This window comes from Bacillus rossius, chromosome 3 (genome assembly GCF_032445375.1).
Source record: "Bacillus rossius redtenbacheri isolate Brsri chromosome 3, Brsri_v3, whole genome shotgun sequence".
Lineage (NCBI taxonomy): Eukaryota > Metazoa > Arthropoda > Insecta > Phasmatodea > Bacillidae > Bacillus > Bacillus rossius.
Genome location: NC_086332.1, coordinates 25,974,615 through 25,997,159, shown reverse-complemented (window position 1 = coordinate 25,997,159; position 22,545 = coordinate 25,974,615). Strand labels below are relative to the sequence as shown.

General features: G+C 34.4%; 1 protein-coding gene across 9 annotated transcripts in view; it reads left to right on the top strand.

Annotated features, from left to right (window-relative positions):
- LOC134530399 (major facilitator superfamily domain-containing protein 6-A) overlaps positions 1-22,545 on the top strand; it is a 53,224-nt gene that overhangs the window by 432 nt on the left and 30,247 nt on the right. For 2 of the 9 annotated variants that reach the window (XR_010074809.1, XM_063365191.1), the window contains exons 1-7: positions 407-535; positions 8,483-8,607; positions 11,148-11,506; positions 12,327-12,506; positions 14,870-15,137; positions 19,802-19,989; positions 20,822-20,958. Coding sequence is in view for 8 of the 9 variants with exons in the window: in XM_063365191.1 (XP_063221261.1) it covers positions 8,532-8,607; positions 11,148-11,506; positions 12,327-12,506; positions 14,870-15,137; positions 19,802-19,989; positions 20,822-20,958 (1,208 nt within the window). In the remaining variant the exon portion in view is untranslated. The other 7 variants (XM_063365183.1, XM_063365189.1, XM_063365187.1 and 4 more) reach the window with 7 other exon arrangements.

The following is a 22,545-nucleotide window of genomic DNA, read 5'->3' as shown; positions in this document are numbered from 1 at the left end:
GTTACTTTCCCTGTTATTTTTTAATTCATACGGTTTTTTTTGTTTTTTTAGTTTTTTATTTCCAAATTTGTGTATGTGAATGTGAAAAAGCAATTTTAAACCACTACTTAACAGTTGACATTTTCAGGTATAGATACTTTTCATGTTACCCTATTTTATTTGATCAGTTATCGTTTGCTCTTGTGAACATGCGCACGCTGTGATTACTAATTCTTCAGACTCTGACGTCATGAATCATTTTACGAACGAATCAGACCGGGCGCGTGACCGGTTCTCTCATCTCGTTCTCTCGTTCTCTCGTTCTCTCCGCGTTTTCGTTCTTCCGAATCTTTCAAGGTACCGGCTCTCAAAGAGCCGGTTCTTTACATCGCGAACGAATCGCAAGATTTCGTTCTCTCAAAGATTCGTTCTTTTTGAACGAATCGTTAACGAACGACCCATTACTAGTATGTAGTATCAAATATTCAAGAACTTAAAATATAAGTCATTGGTCGAATACTTTATGCGTGACAAGTTTTTTTTTTTTGGTGAAAATGTTAGTTTTATAAGGTTTTTAGGTTAAGTTATTTCATTATGTAAGAAAACGTTTGTAAATGTGTGATTGGTCAAATGTTTGAAAGTTATTCGTGTTATATTTCTTTTAACAATAATTATAATCCAAATTATTAATGCATTTTAACAAAACCTTTTTGCGGGGTGGAACAGTGTTTGAGGTTTCAGATACACAGTCATTTGATTCGGTTAAATTTGATTGAATTAAAAAAAAAAAAAACCTTATATTGGGACAGTCACCCAGTTGATTCGCAATGTTGAGGAACTTAGCACACCTCTTTATAATTACTGCAATGATATATGTCTTAATATACAAATCTTGCCTTTTTTACTAATCGACTTCGAAAAAGCATTCGAGAAGTTACCTCATGAGAAATTGAAGGATCATGGTATAGAAGGTACCTGCAGAGGATGAGATGTAGGGAAGTGTTACATCAGGGGTGATGCAGGGCAGTTGTGCTTGGCCCACTGCTTTTCACCATTATGGTGAATAATTTAGGAGAATGCATAAAAGGGTGCATGAGACTTATTAGATGACTGTGGTACATGGTGATGCAGAGGAGGGGAGTCACAGGAGGATTTAAATAGACTGGAAGTGTGCACGGAAAGGAATGATATTAAGATAAAAGTGGGCTAGACAAAGGTGGTTATATTTACAAGGATAAAGATTAGAGGGTCTATGGCTGGAAGGGAGAAATGATAGGTGAGTCCAAAAGCTATAAATACCTAGGGTAGTCCTGCAAGGAAACCTTTGGTTAGGGGAGTGGGTGGAGAAGGTAGTTAATGAGAGCGGACAGAGCCTAGGCGTGCTGGAAATGGGTTTTTGGAGGGGGAGGCAGCATAAGTACAGGAAAAGACTTGCATCACCCTGGTACACCCCATGATGGATTATGCTGCAGTAGTAGTGCTTGAGTGGAGACTGGAGCGAGTGCAAAGGAGAACAGCTAGGTGGGTGAAGGGAAAGTGGTAGTTTTGGGTGGGGGGAATGTGATACAGTGTAAAATTTGGGGTGAAAGTTAAATTAAAAAAAAATTTACTTTTTGCTATACAAAAAATTTGAAGAAAATACATTTGCTTGCCTTTTCTTTGTACATCCCCATTCCATAATGAATGTTATAAACCTTTAGCTACATTTTATAGGAAATGAAAAAGTCTCAAGCAAGAAATAATTCGACCAAAAAATTTTCATGTCTAGGTCCAGCAACTTTTGTTATATCTTTGTGTGCATAGAAGATAGCTTCAAAATTATAGTTTTAAATGGTGCAGGAAAGTATCCTCTATGTTTTAATGCTTAGAAAGATAGTCTAACATTTATATCTTAGTTACTAAGTTACTGCTGCCTAAATTTTTGGGGTGAATATGATACAGAACATGGGGTTAATGTGATACACAGCATGGTGTGAATATGATTCCATAATTTTAGGTAGTTTTATAAAAAAGTGGTTATTATTTCTATTTTCCACTGCTGAATTTGAAATGTACATTGTCATTAAAACCTTGTGTTTTTTACCTTTAAGCTATTTCTGTATGTTGGTAAACCTGAACATAAACAAATTGTCGTACTCCAATTTGTACAACTTATTGTTCTATGTAAGCCCCTATGTTTATGTTTTAGAGTAATATGAATAATTTAACATCACATGTAGAACTGTGTATTTGTAAGCATTCCATATTTTAGTTTGTAGTAAGCTGCTTTTATTACTTTGCTATTGTTGTATTTATTATAAATAGAGAGAAAATCCTTATTAGGATCACAGTATTTCTTCAATTTGTTGTTGACTGAGAAGATTGTTCAATAATTGGACAGTACGTGGATAAATGATAAAAATTGTATGTAGAATTTGTTTGACTAGTCACTAGTCACATTTACGTACTGTGACAAAATGTATGCTTCTTTAATATAGAGGGAAAATATTCACTCTGTAATATGACTTCATATTTTATGTCAGAACTCGAGGACCACTAAACTGATTGCCATGAAATTTTTTGTGGGTGATAATTTACACATGTATTTGACCTGTCTCACACACACCCCACCACACTGATAGCGTTGCTAAGAAGTAGGATATAATGATGTATCTCATTCACCCCACCTGTGTATCATATTCCCCTCAATCGCAAGGTGAATATGATACACTAAATTTATTTTTTATCAATCTAACTAATTAATCTAAATTTTTATTGAGTTAGGGTTAGGTTTATAAAGCCCTAAGAAATGTGCGTAATTTTTCTCAGTGTTGTGGTGCTCTTAGTTAAAATAATATTCAAAAAGTTTGGTTTTTTGTATCATATCCACCCCACCTGACCCTATAGCATTGATGGTGGTGAAAAGGGAGAGTATTTTAATAGACCAACAGAGCTGATGAAGGTGAAAGGAGTGGAAGAGGCTAGTCAGGGTGTATTTGAGTGTGGATAGAGGGCGGGCAGAGCTGAGGCAACGAGTTGCAAGATGAAAGTCTAGAAGTAGAAGGGATATCTCAAGGAAAGATTTTAAGGAGAGGAGAACGGAAAGGAGTAAAAAACTCAAAAGGTAGTGAGAATGATAAGGGGAATGGAATGTGTGGAGGAGAGTGTGTTTAAAGGAGTGTGGCTCATGTCATGAGAAGAGTGAGAGAAAGATAGGGTGAATGCTTGCCACAGGGCTTGTGCCCAATTGCAGAAGTCTTCAAAATAAAATAAATAAACATAAGTAATGCCATAGTTTGATTGAGAAACCTGTTTAGGTAGCTGAAATATCCAATTATAGGTTCCTTTTTTTCCCCTGAATTGCTGATGAATTAGTAAGACTAATGGCAGAATAGGCTAGGCTATATAATTTGTGAAAAATATATTTTTATTCACCAATCTTCATTTACAGATATAATGTAAAGATTACCCTTTTCAAATGGTTTAAGATAATATGGTGTAAATATGGTATTGCTGTTTTATGTTTGTTGGACAACAAAGATGAATACATAAACTCATGGAAAACATGACAAATGTTTAATACGTAGACACAACAGAAAAAAAAATGTGAAAGGAATTAAGTAAATAAATAAATGATAGCTCAGACTAACACAGTAGGCGGATTATGTGACAGTTGCAACAAGATTGGGTACCAGCACAGAACGGTGGTAGCAAATGCTAAGCCAAGTGCGATCACTCATCAGTGCATGTGATTCAGTAATGTGTGTATGTGAGCTTAGGCCTAACCAGTTGTATTGGGAATTTGTTTCTTCTTATTGCTTTTCATCTCCACTCCAGCAAAGTTAATGCACCGTTTTCTTGCCATGTTCTATCTCATTTTCCTACCTATTAAAATTGTACCCGAAATGGTATTGGTCTGAAACTCTAAAGCTGTTTGCCAACATTTAAAGCTACATAAATATTACTAATGCAGTTTGTTTAGCAATCAAAAAAAATCATTGAGAGTTAAATTAAAAAAAAAAAAAAAACTATAATGGTTACTTTTAATGGATTGTTCTAACACACTGGGCAATGTCAGACTGAAACACTGATGCTGTATATCAGAATACACTATACTCCATTATCATGTTAACTACTACATTGATACTCTATTACAACTAGTAGTCCTACTTTGGGTATGTGGGATGTTGGACTATTTACTATAAGTTTACTGACATTTAATTAGTTCTGTACTAACAAATAGTTTTTCACTTATTCAGTAGTGTGAGAAAATTGTAATCCACATTATGGCATTGTAAGTGTGGGAGGCCAGTGAGGAAGTACCAATATCTCCTGAGTTACGGGATAACCTATGTTGATAATGAACTTGAAAGGATTAATTGTGTAGTGCAAGTCTTCAGTCTGCAGATTGTTTCCCTCCATCTTATTTTCCGAAAGTTACTAAGTTAGCCAACTCAGAATGACTTAAAATGCTTATCACCAATCACATGCTTTTTTCTTCTTCCAACTCGCCATAAAATTACACCTTCTACAACAGGAATTTAAGAGATCATATTCTTCATGTTGTTTTTTTAACAATGCCTTCTGGATGCCTGATATTTAATTTCATTGACACTGCTTGCTGTAAATGAATATCATTGCCACGTTGCCACTTGTAAATCATAGGATTTGTGTGTTTTTTTTTTTCTTTTATCAGATATAATGTATTATTTAATTTACAGTGCCCTGTCATGTTGCTTTGCTGTGTAAATCTTTCAAGATAAACACTTTTAACTCAACTTGAATATGAAGTGCAGCTTTTTGAAACAGATCTCTTGAAACAGCATTTATCTTTAATGATATGTACTGTTACTCTTATCACTGTAACTGTTCTGTTTAATTGTGAAGTGTATATTGTTTGTCAAATGGTTGAAGATGAAGTTTTTTTATATGTTTTTTTTTTCAACATTATTGTAACTGGTTATCCTTCTTGTGTTTGGGCTGTAGAAGGGTCCTAGCTTTGAATATATATACTGTATAGAAGTCGCGAGTGGATAGGATTTACTCTACGTTTATCAGAAGCGTATGATGAGCAGCTTGGGAACTTCACCGCTGCAGTGCGCTGCCGTAACGCCCTGTATCGTCTTAGTTGTTATTTACACGTTAGAGCGCAGCGCTGTCGCCCGCTGTCATTCCCTGCACCCCTCATCCATCATTCACTGCAGCTCAAGTTCGTTCAACGGGAGGGGGAAGGGGTGTTTGAAGAGTTCGACACTTGTCCGCTAGGGACCACCACAAGTTGATGCCCTAGAGATGGTGGCGATTGCGGCTGTGAATTAACCAACTACCTCAAACCGTATTAGAAATTTTAACCTGGGCTGGCGACTTCTATACAGTATATATATTCAAAGGTCCTAGTGACAGGTTAATGAATTAACAATACATATATGGATGAATTAAATTATTTTTTGGTATATATACCTTATTATTAAGATGATTGCAAGTGATCTTAAGTATTGTGTGCATCATGGTGTGGTCAATGTGGCTTTAGGGTCTGTTAAATTCATAAAATTACTGGCATAATCTTTGATTTACAACCTAAAAGTTGCTTTTGTACACCTAAAGGTAAAACTGCTATTCCATGCTGCCATTATAATCCACATGTCGTGTATGTACATGGGTTAGCAGCCTAACAACATTGTGTGACAATCTCACTTGTGCTTGCTTCTACCAGTGAGTAAGAAAGTGAACATATAATCAAATTAATGGAAGAAAAACTGGAATATACTTTGAAAGCTAGCCTCAAAATATATTTTTTTTATAAATGTAGGTAATTAGTTGACATTTGTTGACTGTTTTACATAGCCTTTAAAAATTTCTGAATAGTCAATAAAATTATGATAGGCTATATTAAGACATTTCCATTAGGGTTTTTATTTTAATCATATTTTTAGCTAACATTGATTCCATTGAAGACATGGACAGACACTAGTAAAAGTCTACATTTAACGCATGATTACAAGTGTTTCAAATATTAGAGTATGTACCCTAAAAATTTCCTATCCCTCTTATCTGTGAAGTTGCACTTCTGAAGCACATAGTGGCCATGCACCAATGTTTTTTTTTTTTTTAGAATTTAAAACAAATAAGGCAATCTTAAGAAGTTATCATATTGTCATGATAATATATATACCAAAGTACTACTTTGCATTTGCTTGATAAACACACTTAAGGGGAACTGTAAATAATCATCTGGGCAACAGTACATCACTCGGTAAACACACCTACTAAGTCCAGATAGCTAACATAAAGTTACATGCTAGATATAGCTGTCAACAAGCACAACAAATTGCAGTACAATTGTGTAGATTGCATTTGACATTAACTCCCATTCATCAGCATAAGGCAGCGCAACTTCGTGAGTTCATTGACTATGGTAAGCCTGCTTACGGAATTTTAATTTGATTGAATTTATACTTCACCAACCGTGTTTTTAAACTCACTCCAGTCTTTTTATTATTTTATTTAGGTATGTTAATAATTCACATGCAAAATTAAAGTTAATTTTATTATGCCAAATAAGTATATGTTCCAGTACGCGTACATAAGTACCTGTACCCATTTTTAAAAAATTTAGGATTGGAAATGTAGAGATTGGGAAACCCATCACTAACAACATCATTTCATCATGGTTTTCAATTTTATTTAATAAGGGATTGTCTTCATGTCCAATCATTTTATTGCTGAGTATTACTTTTTGATATATTTTTGCATTAAACATACATTCATCAATAAATTGCACCTTTACAAAGTTTTCCAGGTAGCAATAATGTAACTCCTTGTTGGTCTAACCAAATTGAAATAGCATTTTTACAATAATGTAAAAGAAGTTGAGTTTGAATCAGGCATCAGGCAAGACGTCTCCCATGGGTGCGGCAGTCCCAATTCCTACGGGACCCCGCACAGGAGACGAGAAGATTCTGCGACAGCCGCAATCTTAGCTGCATTAGCTATACTGTATGCTGTCCAGGACGTCTTGTTATGTTTAATTCAAGATGTAGGGTGTAACGCCGGATAGATACTTTCTCCCGCGTTTGCTGCTTTCTTCTTCTTGTGGACGGAGGATTCAGCGAAGACCCTGCTCTTTTCCGTTGTCTTTGGTGAGCTCTGCCTGTAACTCATATTCTTCAGCCACCCGGAGGTGTAGCAGGCATCGAGTTCCTGGTCCCTGCTAGTCGTCTGCAGTTGTAGCCTCTTTTCAACATAGCCTCGCTATCCTGGACGCTGCCGAGACCTCCCCGAGGTGCGCAGATCACGACTTCCATAGCTACCACATTTCTGATCAGCCGACACATGGTGTTGTTTCATATTGTCAGACTAAATTTAACAACTAAACAAATCATTAGTCACATCACACACTACATCTGGGTTACCAAGCTAAATAATATTCTAAAATTAATATTAAAATTATTTGATTAGTAATAGTATTCATATAGTAAAACAGTGACATTCAGTAAATGTAATGCTCATAGTAATGTACAGTAAAGTCCCTATTATCCGCAGGCGGATGATCCGTGGTGCGGATTATTCGCGCATGCTACGAAAAAATACAGCACATATGTAAATCTGTATTTTATTGCAAGTGAGCAAATTTGAACTCTACTGACAAGTGTATTGTGTGCAGTATACAGTAAAACGCCACAGGCCTTCTCGCAAATCTTGCAGTAGGCTGGCATGCGTTGCTATTTTTGTCTCTGTCGCGCTTTGTTTCTAGTCGTATGGTTGAGCACTTTTATGTTTACGTTACTGAAATGTATTGTATGTTAATAATTCAGTAAAATACTAAAATTTTAGCATCATTTAAAATTTTTTACTGTTGATTGTAACTTTTACTGTACATAAAGTTTTAGATTTTTAAGTTGAAATTAATGTTTCCTTTTTTGTTTCCCATTTTCGGCTCTTTTGCGGATTATCCGCGATTTTCAGTATCCGCAGTGGCCCTGCCACTTAATTTCGCGGATAATCGGGAGTGTACAGTATTAAAATTTACTATTTAATTATATTCGTTAAAATATACTTTATAATTATTTTATTTTAATTCAGTTTCAACTGACATTGCTGCACCCAGTGTATTTGAATATGTATGTTAGTTAGGTGTGTTCATCATGTTGCTACATGGTCACACACATACTAACTAGATTACATTTTAGGTGATCAAACCAAGTCATTACTAGTACAGATCTATTGTACATTGGTACAGTGACCCCAGACATGTCCTCTTTTTGTAGCTTCATTGACAGTCCAGGCAGGTTTTCTAAGAACCATTCTCGTTTTTCAAAGTTGTAAAAAAAAATGAGAAAAATGTTTTTGATACAGATTTTATGTTAGCAATTTATTGTGAGAGATGTGAGTCAATGTGTTTGAGTGACAGTTGTTTATGAATATGACTACACTTTGGTTATTGTATGAACATTAATTTAAGTAAACAAATGAAGTGTTGCCTTGTCAACAAATCTGATATAGTATGTACATATATTTTTTTCAGTGTTACCATAAGCAAGTTTACATCTTCTCAGCTATATTCTTAAAAGCAAATGTCAAAAATGGTTCATCAGAAAATCAACATGCAGCTTCTCCCAATGAAAGGGCACTTCTTTTTATTTAGTGCAGGTAATTGATATAATTTATGATAAAAATTTTCTATAGAATTTATTAAACTAACAGTTAAATAAATTATATAGTCATCTTTAGCATAATTTACATAATTTGAGCACCTATTTGGGAAATTTCAATGGAGGTAGGTGCTTGCAAATTGGCCCATATACACTAGCTACTCTCGTGGTAACTTATTACAACCCTGACTGCAGGTTAGTAACTAGTTGTGTTTTGGCCTTACCTTTATTGGAAGATGCTTCTACTGGTAAAAATATTGGGCAGATAATGTTATCAGAACTTGAAAGTATGACTGTGCCAATTCATAATTGTAAAGGTTTTGGCTGTGATAGTGCAGCAGTTATGGTAGGAGTTAAAAATGGTGTTATTTCTGTATTAAAAGAAAATAAGCCAAATTTAGTTGTCATAGGTTGTCTGTGCAACTTAATTAATTTGGCTGCAGAAAAGACAGAAAAGTTTTAATAAATTACAGTAACTTTTTATTAACTTTCGTATTTTGGGTAGAGATGTGGTGTTATCAATGCAAAATAAACACTTATTTTAAACATCGCGCCTGATTTACGCTATAGATTTGTTAATTTGGAAATCTTACTGCTTGCACTCCTATCAAGTTGGCAGGTATGCATTTCAACTACGCTTTGTCTTTCCAAACCCATAATAAGTCTCCTTAAATTCCTTCAAGTCTAGTATGTTATCTAAGGTGTCATTGAATCATACGTGATGACCTCGTTGAGTCTGACTCTTTCAAACTAGTCAATTGTGTTAGTACTACTAATGCACTCAGTGACTTACCTATACACAATAATAATTTACTCGTTAATGGATTACGTTGAATTCAGGAAAACGTAATCTGTTTTTAGGTAGATTTCAAATATATACTTCCTATTGTAGCCATTACCTTGGTGCAACTTCCGGAGAATTTTGATATAGTTTTATGTTTCATGGTCCAGAGACCCCAAAACCATTGTCATTTCAAAAGTTTATAATGATATATATATTATATATATATCATAATTTTATAGACATAACTGCTGCATGACTTCTAAACTGATATATAAAGTATAGTAATGAAAAATCTCTGTCGAGTTAGTCAATGGGCAAAATCAAACCGAAGGGATAGAAATGGGGAAGAATTTTTGAAATCAGAACAATCATTTTAACTCCCATAATATGACTGATATATCTGTTTTTGAATGTATTATAACACGTAGGAGTAATACTGAAAAATTTTGCCTAAATAAATTTTTCATACAACCAACCATAATTGCAAGGGGTGAAAAGAACAAGGGTTGGAGGACAAAAAAAAATTTCTTAACTCTTTTTGTAGGCACACCATCAAATCCTTACAAATTGTTTGTAAATTTTATAATTTTTATCTAAAACTTATGGCTGAAACATTTTGTGATACACCAACTATTGCTGCAAAGGGTGGGTAAAGAGGTGTTAAAATACAAAAAGAAATTCATAACTACCTTAAAAAGCACATTGTCTCATCAGTTCAAATTTTTTGTAAATAGTTTAATTTTTATCTCAAATTTTTTTATCTAAAACATTTTTTGATAATACAAGCCATTATTGCAAGGGATTGTAAAAACCTGTGGTTGGAATAAGAAAATAAATAAAACTTCCCTACCATGCTGACTATTGAATTCATTTTAATGTTGTTTATTTTTCGAGCAATTTCTAACACATTTGTTATAATAAATATTTATGTAACCAACCATTACTGCAAGGGGTGGAAATAACATTGGTTGTAAGAATAAAAAAAATATATTACTTTTTTTTTAATAGGTTTATGATCAAATCCGTTATAATTTATTGTATAAGTCGTAAACTTTTTCATAAACATTGTGTGAAACAATTGCTGATGAAACAAATTGTTACTATAAAAACAGGTGTTAAAAAAAAAAATCAAAGATTCCGTAGTATCAAATTTGTTTGAATTTATTTTAAACTATCTTAATATTATCCTAAACCTTGGTCCGAAGCAAATTTTTATACGACCACGTTTTTAGTGCAAGCGATGAAAAAATAGTGTTTGATGGTCAAAGAAAATTAATAATTACTTTAGTAGGCATAATATGAAATTCATTCTAAGTTGTTAAATGCTGGATGCATTGAGTTAAAAATATTCAAAATGTTTTTGCTGCATGGAAAATAAGTAAAATATTTATCGATCATTTTGAAGTATTGGAGAACATATAAATGTTATGTACATTAAGTTCTTAAAAGGTTCCAGAAGTTTATATAAGTTTCTAAATCATTTCCAGAAGAAATAGGTACCTACTTTGAAATCTACCTGCAACTGTAGGCTGTGCGAAAGGAGATTTTTTTAAATCTGTGTTTTTTTTTTGCCAGTGCCTGAGGTGTAATAAAACACACTTAAATAATATTTAAATTTAAATGTTTTTTACTACACATTATTCACGTACCATTTCCATCATAGTTGTAAGTTAATTAAGGCTCTGTATGGGATGGATATGTCGAGGATCAACATGAGTTACACACTATTGATGAAATGTTTGGTTTAATTGCAGGCACAGCTCCCATAGTGCCATTCATCACCGTGTATGCTCGCCAACTGGGCTTCTCGAGTGTCGTGGTGGGAACCATGTACACAATTCTTCCCGTGTGCGGAATGCTGGCCAAGCCTTTGTTTGGTGCAGCTGCCGACCACTTCCGTCTCCAGAAGTTTATATTTCTCTTGTTCCAAGTGGTGACATTGCTCGCTTTTTTTGCAATCAAGTTCATCCCAGAGTTGCCAAATCAATCATTTGCATCTTTGGACTGTGACTCATTGACAGTGATCAAAGCTTGCAATAATGCCAGCATAAACCAGTGTACCTTGGATCGCTTTCAAAGTGAAGAAAACGATGCATCTGTAGTTTTTTGCCAGGTAAAATTTCTTTGAACCATATTGAAACTTACGGTTTTTTTTCTTCATATTTTACATGCTATTTTATTAGTGAATTTGTGCTTGATAATCTTCAAAGGTACTCTATGATAGTTCTCAAAGTAAAGAAAACTGAAATTCTAATGGTGGTGGTGATGTATTGCTACTGTATGAATTCAATTAGATTTAATATTGCACACTCACATTTAGCTAAAATCTATCTGTCACTTGGTTCTTGTGCTTTGTTTTGCGAGAAATCGAGTTGAATACTCCCTTCTGTGGTATATTTTTGTTCATAACACATGTTGCTAGTCAAATATACATACACACCATGAAGGTAAAGGCATATTTAAAAATTCAAGATTGGATGTATTATTAGTTGTGAAGTTTATCTATAAAACTTGTGAAATGTTAGAAGCAGTCAAAAATGTATTCAGACCTATATCACCATTGACAGATATTGAAAATAAAATTATTGTGGAATTTTCGATTTTGTATCATTAGTTTGCAACTATAAGTGTTAATATTCTTTATAGTGCATTCTTTTTCGTTTTGGCTCCACATGGGAAGACATGCTAACTTGCACAGTGAAGTAAGGATAATCCAAGCAAGTTTTTCAGGTAGCGAGACACTTTCCTTTACCACAAATCATGAATGAGCAAGTGGGCCTTAGTAGGACTGAAATTTTTCCCAGAACCACTATTGAAGCCTCATGCCCAAGCCGTCAAACTTGTATCTAGTGTGTTCTGTATATGACGTGTGGTTTTTTTAAAGTATTGTGTTATTGTTGAGTGTAATACTTACATGTGGCAACTATTTCCAGCTGGAGTGTTACGCACAAAATAGTTCTTTTGTGGAAGAACTGTGTTTTCAATGGAAAATCCAGCAGTATTGTGAAAGCGGCAGCAGTTCGGTTGCTGAGAGTCATCTGTTACATGGCTCAACAAACTTAAATGTTCCTGTTAGGTTCAAGGCAGAAGTGCCTCTCAAACATACAGTTCAGGTGAGGATTAGCGTTGGCATATGCCTTGTATTTTTGTGAGTGAAGTCATTAGCCGCCATCTGTGTGATGTGTTTGCTTTAGGAAGATGGGAGGGTTGTGAATCGTTATAAATTACTGCTCCGGGACAAAATTTTACTTGCTATTATGTATCAGTAACTGTGCCGTTAATTACAACTATCCCTCACTTAGCACGTCTTCAGATTGCGCGGATTCATTTAGCGCAATGGGAATTTTATTTACTGCCTCAGTCTTGAATAGCACATCTGTGAATTTCAGTTAGCACGAAATCTCGGTAGGCAAAAAAAAAAAAAAAAAGTCCAGCACGATGCCACAGTCTGTTTCAACTTCTGTAAACAACATATGTGCCTTGGGATACGGTTAGCGAAACAAGGGAGGAAGAGATGCGCGCGCAAGTCTGTCTACGTTATCAGCTGTTATACAAACATAGCTATAGCAAGTTAAATTGCGGCTATGGAGTGTAAAGTACCAAATGTTTTTACGTCAGAAACGTCTGCCCATTCAGCTGCCGGTAACTATATGTGCTTGATCACTCATAATGCACCGTGTTCAAGTATTTGAGACAAAACTAGAAGTATTACGGCGCGCAGATTGTCATGAAGTCCACGCTTATGTTGGTCACACTTTAGTTTTAAACATGTCATCTGTGTGCACAATCGTACGAAATAAGTTTATACAAGTCTGATGCTGTTGGTTGTACTAGCGGGAATATATTTGACATTAGATACCGGAACAGAAATTAACAGATGATTCACGTGGAAAAGGTTGTTAAATTAATGTTGCAATGAAAAAAATAATCATTGGCCTGACAGGATTGGTGTTAACCAGGTGGTGGTATGCGAATAAGCACTTTAATTTATGAAAAATTAAAATATAACTATCCGGACAGTAATATCGGTTTCACTGCCAGTACAGGATGGTTGGGAAAGGTACGCGACGTGAGTTGAAGGTCACTAGGTACCAGGCGGGCAAGTCAGCCAGCCGATTGACGATAAAGTACATAACCACATATCTCCTGTTAGGCGGTGTAGTATTTGTTATACAAAGTGCGATGGGAGGCATATAAATATAAATGGTGTGACATATTTATAGTTGAGTGTTATGCAACACATTCATATTACGTAAAGTATATTTTCCTACACAATTTTGGAACACATTAAATAAATTAGCCTTGCTATTTATGGAAACTAATGCTTCAGAATACGCGATTTTGAATAACACAAGCATTTTTAGGAACAAATTATTCATGCTAAGTGAGGGATAGGTGTATTTGGTTTTACGCATAAGGGGTTTAATAATGAATAAATCAATGATGACCTTTGATGAGCTAACTAATGTGATCAGACTTGCCATTTTATGCAATAAATGAACCAATAGATTGACCAAGCTAAGGCCGAAATTGTTTTGAGATTTGGGGTTTTGAAATTATGGAGTTGGCATTTTGCTCTGGTACCTGAGTAACTAATTCACATTCTGGAGCAACCTAAATCAAAATCCTTAAGTTGACACAGTTTGAACTTTGCTTTAAATAATCTTTAAACTCATTTGAAGTTACAAACTTATGTGGTTAAATGTAGAAAGATATAAAATTGTTTATTACATTTGTTAATAGCCAATAGAGGAACTAAAACCACTTCTCGTGTTATTAAAAAAATTAGGATGACTTTAGCTGAGAGTGCTTGCATTTTATAAATAGTTGAGAATCCTGCAAGTATGAAGTAATAATATTGGCATCTATAAAAAGTATAAAAACACAGAGGAAGTCTTAGGTTTACAGGCTCGGTGTGTGCACAGCAACAGTAAATAACAAATGTCACAGGGTAAAGAACATCACTGCAATCTGGTGGCAGTATGAGTGAACCTTACTTATTACGTTACTATTTCATTAGCAAGGAATCATCCCACATTTGCCTGGAGTAATTTCAGGGAACAACGGAAAAACAAATTAGGAATGCCGAAACGGGATTGGCACCCTGGTCCGGAATGCAAGTACAGTGCCATGTCACTGTGCCACATCTTTCTATAATGGCAAATAAAGCATTCACTGTATTGAACTGTCATCACCAGTTATGATTTCAGTATTTTACTGATTTTAATGCTGATTCTGTCAATGTTGTTAGAGAAGTACTGTGTTGGAAGTTGTCAGGTATTTGAGGCGTATGTCATTTTACTTGGTAGTGGTTCCATTGATATGAAGCAAATGCGGACTTAGGTTCATTGCCATTGCTGCTGTCTCTGCATGTCTTGCTTATGTACCCACAGTTTTGACGTGTATTTGAAATAAAACCTGTGTACGTTCTTAGTTGAATCAGTGCGTAATAGTGAAAGAAGTGTTTTGGTTTTAGAATGAAGGCTGCTTGTATTTCCGCGTGAATGCAACTTACTTTGATGGCACTCATGCCGTACCATACTGCAATAAGCTGACGTCTGTCAAGTGTAATATTGCTTGTTATGATGAAACATTGAATGAAGTGCTCAAGAAGCCCACTGGAGATGACTTCAGTGTCTCTTCGTTCTACCAGTTCTGGTTGTTTTTCCTCCTGCTTATTCTTAGCTGGGTCGGCATGGCAGTCGTAACCAGTGTTGGAGATGCCATATGCTTTGGATTACTTGGTAATTAAAACTTCTCTGTTAACTTTTTTTATGGTTAATGTTTAGGAAACATGACTGCCGTAAATTTTAAATACTGTGTACCTATTTTTGTCTTAAAAATAATTTATTTAAGAGGCGTGCACGTATGTAATGTTTGGTGGTGCCCAGGTAAACTATTTAATACATGAGCGTACATTTCTGGAATGGAAAAAAGGGTGGTTGGGGCTTGAATTTAAAAGCCCTTCACTGTGTAGGTTCGCTTATGCTAGAACATCGTTATTGTGAAACAGGAAAAATGTAAACCCGCTGGGAATCCTACAGATTTTTGGCCCTGATTGAAAACATTAATCAACAAAGTATCTACAGAAAACACTTCTGAACTTGCATGTACACAGTGCATGGGATTTTAGGTTTAATGTGTTATCAAGCCTTCTCTCACTATGCCATTGGGTATAAGACTGAAATGTTAGTATACTCAAAAAAATATTAAAACAATATTTGATTTGAACTTGACTTTTGGGGCATTAAAGTCAAATATTCCGATGGTGACAGCATTAACCCTGCTATATGTTCTTCAACAATGACATTGCATTATCACTTCACCTACCCTTTTCTTCTTTTACAGTTGTGAGCAATACACATTTGGTCTGTACAGAAGATCTTGTTTAATGTTCAATAGTCAAACTCCCTTCATTAAATGTAAACCAAATTACTACTAGATTTTCTTGACACGTAAACAGGTTACTATTTTTATCTTTTTATTTCTGTTAATTACAGCTACATTGCAAATTTATTAATCTGCACCATGATAATTATAAACACTTTATTATAAATACACAATAACAAACACTTTATAAATAATTGTAAGCTGTATGTTCACAATAATAAACACTATAAATAATCATAAGTTGTATGTTCTGCTCATAAGGTCCCTCCAAAACTTAAGTTTGACTTAGGTCCTACTATCCCTATGTGTGTACACACCTGTGATTTAAATACTATGAAAAAAACAAGTTCTTACTCTTATTCAAGGGAGGTCAGTACCAGCTTTTTTTTTTTAAATGAAGTCATAACTCTCTGGATAATTAAACTGAGAGTTATGCTAGATACTAATGGTAAGAAAGCAAAAATGCAAGTTTTGAGCCAACTTAAAGCTTCCCTAGTGATCGTATAAAAAGAGTTTGTAAAAATCTAGACCTCCGGCTAGCTCAAAATTGGTCTAGATTGCACATAAATAAACACTTGAAAAGTTTTATTGTTAAAAAATAAAATTTAGATTCCAAAATAAATGTTACTGTTGTTATTTGATTACTGAAATATCTATTTTTACTGCTTTTTTTTACTAATAATTCATGAAAATCCACAATTCACAATGGCCGCCATCTACAATTCTACTCTACTACAACACTGTTCTCAGCTTCTACACAAAACCATTCGCTGCCTTAAAAAATTGCCATTCCAACTACAATAGAACTGTCTGACAAAACCAAGTTATTAATTTCTCAAAATTGCCTCTCAACTCTTTTAACTTATACTTTTCAGGCCGTTGCCCGACCTTGCACTTTCAGCTCCACAAACATGGCTGCCCTCTTCCTGGGAAGTACATAGGGCGTTCATGTGATGTAATTTTCAACCATTTACAAAATTACATATCCAAATACCAGCCAATACCATTAGTATTTAGACCAAATTGAGATTTTTCTATACTTACAGAACTCTCTCTCTCTCTCTCTCTCTCTAACTCTTACGTGACTGGCAAAATTGCATCAGCCTGCTTTCAAACTAAGAACCATAAAAAAATAATTCCAAAGAAAATTATGTGAATACACATGAAACTTAACTAACCAGTAAAAAATATATAAATAGAACTTCCAATGACTTTTTAAAAATAAAGTAACCAACTCATCAGAAATATTAAAAACCTTGAAATAAGGTAAAGTATGTTCATGAAACATGCTGCAAATTTTCAAATACCTCTGAAAAAGAATCAATAGCTGTTATTTTAATCATTACAGATAACTAATAAACCATTAATAAACTTTTTTGGAAGGTTGGGATGGCAAGTAACCTGGGTTGTTAAAAATTAATAACACAGTATGCAGTTTGTTCCCATGTCGTTAGTTTAAAGTAGCAAGGATATCAAAATGATGTACTGATGTGCAGTACTTTACGTAACTAATTTGGATATTATGTGTTAATTATGTATATAATTTATTTATTTAGTTCCATGAATCCCACGGGGAGTCAAATACACCGGGATGTAGAACACTTCAATAATCACAAAGTTGTGTAGGATTTAACAATCCTTTATGATGGTTTCAGCATTCCACACTGTTACATTTAGCAGCTTGTGAAGAATACGCCATATATTTTTAAGAACATTCTATCGAAAGCCAGTGATAGAATATTTTCTTCTTGTGTAAAAGATTTATTCCATCATATTATATCTGCAATGGGGTGGAACTGTCTGCTAGGCAACCAGTCTGATTTTGGGTGCATGCATAATGATCGCTGTTGCCTACAATGACGTATGAGGAGACCAAGGAGAAGAGCTTCCTTGTCAGAGTCCATGACCAAATGACATTCTTCTGTGGTGATTCTCTGCAGCTTGTTCATTCACATGGGCCACAGATTGGTGACAACTCAGTGGTTTGGCTTGGTGACTTATACAATACGATATTTATACGATACTTATACGATACTGCATGGCGCCACACAGTGGCTCGACCGAGTGTTCCGTGTGCAAGGGGCCTTATTACACTTAATTGATAATAGTGTCAAGCCATGTAAAAAAAAAAGTATTCAAATTCCTCCCCCCCCCCCCCCCAAAAAAAAAAAATGTTTTTAAAGCTTCATGGATTTCAGAATTTCGGATAAGGGGGTGAACCTGCAATAAATATAGTGTATACTAAGAAATATGTAGTATCTTATTGATAGGAACAGACTTGTTTTAAAGTTAGTGAAGTAACACTGGTGTAGGCACTAAGCATAGTTTTGGATTGTTGTTTCAGTGTTTTCTGGTTTAGAGCATTTGAAGAGATGACCATTCTTCCTGAAATGTGAAGATCAGCTGTCTTGTCTAATTCAGGGTGTTACGTTTAAAGTAATTTCATTTTTATTCAATTCTGTATGCATTACATGCTTTGCGGTGCTTACTTTGTAACCCTAAACTCAGTGTTATGCTCATAATATTTATGTTGATTGATACTCATAGTCTGTTCAGAGTCATTTCAGCAGCATTGCACAATAATTTGGTAGGCTTGACCATGACCTTAGTGACCAACCATATAATTTAGTAAACCAAGCTCCTGTTTATTAAGGTGTAAAGCCTTTGCATTAATAAAAATAATTCAAGAAGGCACTTTAAAGCAGTGTAAATATTTATCATAATTATTTTTTAAAATGTGTAAGTGTTGCTATCAAGTTGTGGGCAGTTGATTTCTGTTTAGACTGATAATGAACAAACTATATTAGTATTGCATATTTGTTCAATACCTCTTACTGTCTTCCATTATATTTCAACAATCTTTAAAAAAATTTTTACAGACCTTTGTATGTGCATTACAACACAGCATTACGGTACAGATTCATTGTGACATTTCTACATCCCAACTAGCTGCATTAGTAATTTTGGAAATATCTAATTTTGTTGGGAGTCAGTGGTATTAATTTAATATAGGTTAAATAAGCCAACCAATTCTTAGCAATAGATGAAAGAAATCTTTCATCTACTTTCATGTATGGGGTCGTTAAACTGGCGTATTTAATTGTGAAACTGTCTGCCTACAGTAATGCTAATTTTTTTTTCAGTATTAGTTATCGCTTTGCATCCAAAAACTACATGAGTTGGTATGTTTCAAGTCATTGAGTAAGTGCTTTAAGACACATGCAAAAAAAATATTGTTTTTTTCATATGTTTTTGTTTTATTAGTACTAATGTGCGTGACCTACTCTGTTCAAAATTGTTTGATTTCAACTGCTGAGTTTATGGATACAGGTGGAATGAAGGCAGCTTGTCAGCATGAAAAGTCAATAAGGTTTGCTTGTTAGCAAATTTGGGAAGCATTTGACTTGTACAATCACTAATTAGGTTTATGTTGCAGATGGAAAAATTTTTGGTATATTCTTTCTTTTCTTTATCATTAAAAAGTTGGATTTTTTTTTAAAGGATTTTGCTGATTGTGTTTACTTGTGAATGGAACATGAAGCGAAAAATAAATCCACAAACTTACACTTGTTATGCTTTTGCTATGCATGATCCTACATTTATTATAGAAATTATTACTTAGCTCTGTGTCCAGCCATAAAAGTTTTTTAATTGTTTATAAAACTAAATAAGTTAAAATATTTTGCTTGGAGGCTGAAGTTATTAAAATGATGTTTGTATGGTTTAGTAATAGTTATAAAATGTTATTTTAAACCTACTTAGGGAATTATTTTTTACATATTTACATATAATTAGTGATTCTAATTTTGATATGGACCTTTTACAGAATTATATGTATTTGCATAATATTTTTTATTGACTATAAATTTTTACAATAAAATTTAAAAATTAAGGAATCTCTGCAATCATGAAGTCATGCCATTTTACAACTACATAATATACATGAAAACAGTCCAAAATGGATAGTAATTTTTGAACTAGTCAGAGCTGTTAAGAAAAGTGTTCATATTTTTTTTAGGTGACAGACCATCAGACTACGGAAACCAGCGTTTGTGGGGAGCTGTGGGCTGGGGAATATTTTCTTTTGCATCGGGAGCCCTGGTTGATGAGTTCAGTGTGAACAAAGTGAATAAAGACTATTCTGCTATGTTCTACCTTATGGCGATAATGATTATCCTGGATTTTGTTGTTTCTCTGAAGATCAAGGTGAGTAATGCATTTGGTATATTCTAATTTGACATAAATACTCTAAATAAAGACTGAATAACACATTTTTATATTTTTTAAAATATTGGTCTTTATTTTATGTACATTGACACATATTTTATCGTATATTTATTTTGATTCTATACACACTCCAATTAATTTTTCTTATTACTTCTTGATTAGCCTTACATTTAATTGGTTTTTGATATTTATTTGGTCTTAACAGTTTGCCTTTAAGAAGGGGCCTGCCAAGTCAGGAATGTATCTGTGTTGGTGAGGTGGGATGATAAAAGTGCGATGCTCACCGGTGTTCCTAGCGTTCTATTGCTTCTAAGCGCAAGGCCGTGGACTAGCGTGCTCTTGTCGTGCATGGTGCAACTATGAAATTTGAGCAGTAACCTTAACATTATACAGAGAAATGAAGATAAAAGTGTAATGCAAGGCCCTTGAGTGCTTTCAAGAATCTGTAACAGGTTTGTTGTGTCTAAAAATTATTCTGAAAACATGCATTTTAGCCATTTCACTCTCCTAAAAATACAGTTTAAAAACTAAACACATAAACAAAACTACTTATCTCCCCTCAGCACATTCTTAAATATTGCTTGTCAACAGACAACACTTGGATATCTTGAGCAGTTATTTATTGTGTGGTTTCTTCTGAAGCTCTGCACACCGAATGTGTGCCCAGGTAGGTGGGCCCTCAATCACTGTGTAGATTCCTACCAATTATATTTTTTATCTTAAGGGAATCCATCTACTGTTAATAAATAACCATTATCACAAACAATTTGCTAACCTTTCGATGGTATGTTATTTTCTTTGTTTCATATAGCACACCCAAACCAAACTATCCAACAGTATTGTACGGGATGTTGGTGGCTTGATATGTGACGTAAGGATATGTGTGTTTCTTTTATGGTGCATTGCTGTTGGCATTTGCACTGGCCTGCTGTGGCAGTTTCTTTTCTGGTAAGGACTCAGTTATAGTTAATTTATTGTTATTTAATGTAGTAAGCGGTGATATATGTAGCATGTGCAAGGTTAATTGTGAAAAGGTCAATGAGAGAATTCCAAATAGTTATTACTGTTGTATTTTTTTAGGTTTGGAGTGTAGTTTTTTCTGCCAAACTTGAAGTGTTGATATAGATGAGATGGGCACATCTGACAAATTGACGATAGCTACAAGTCATATGCCAGGCAGAACAAGTATTGAAGACTTTTCATTCTGCTGCCTGGCCCTTCACGTCCTCCCAGTACTAAATATATTTTTTGTCCTTAAACTTTTGTTTTTTTCTTTGTGAGCCTTTTTCATGTGTTGTTAGTTGCCTCAATTTTTTTAGAGCAACACTTTCTATGAATAATTGTTACAAAAACTACTACTTTATGGAGTCTAGGGTATCATTCATTTACTGCTGCTCCCAATCTCCAACCAGTTCAAGAATGCAAAATGCATGTAACAGTATCTTCATTATTCTTAATTCATCATGCTTATGTTTCTCTTAAGGGACCTTCATAGTCAGGGCATTCATTTGTGTGTGTGTGTGTGTGTGGGGGGGGGGGGGGGGGCAAAGTGGTCATAATACCCGGGGCCAGGTTAAGTTTCAAGACTGTTTTTAATGCATGAGTTACCCTGATAGTTGGATAAAATTGCAAGTCTATTGCTAATAGAATTCATTGTAAACCTTACAATTTACGCAACACATAGATGCTACATTTACCACTTAGGCTACGGTAACTCTTACATTGTAAAAAAGATTTTTTTAATTGTATGATTTAAATAAATTGTAAATTTATTAACGGGTAGTTAACCTGACAAAATGATTTGCCCCGGGCCGTTAGTTTCTCTTGATGGTCTTGTCCAAAGTAAGAAACATAGTATGTATATGTATTAAGAAACAAAATCTTGTGCTCTTTTAAGTTGTTGATATTACTACAACTTTTATAACAACATGTAGCATAGCATAATTCCAGCCCCCTGCTACTAACAATAATTAATTTATAATAATGTTTCTTCTATTATGCCAATGCATTTATGGTATCTTGGTTATGCTAAAAAAAAATCATAATTAATAATTATTAATTTCGATTAGATTATACATAAAGTTAATGTTTTTTTTCTTTATTTTACTTGGTCAGTTGAAATTAATATCTGTATTAATGTATTTTTACCATTTTAAAGCATCTCTGGTTAGTGAGGCTGTGACATTTTAGAAGCATAAAAAAAGAAAGACGGGGGAGTGACACAGTGCCAACATGTTGTTATTCTTGTCTGTAAGAAGTGCGTTGCTGGAAAATACCCACCGCGTAGGCGCGTGGCTGCACAGTAATAGGCTAGAGAGTAGAACTTTCAGTGGGAACATTTTTCGTCAGGTAATCAGGACAAACCATGTAGTGGTGTGATGTGATGTTTCAAATGTTCAGAGAACAAATGTTTGCGCATATTATTCCCTATATGGTCATGTACCTGGTTCTGTATTGTGATTGGTCAGTTGGCAGACAGGGTTGCCTCTCCTTTGTTTTCACCTTTGTAAGGGAAGGCAACTTTGTTGTACAAGT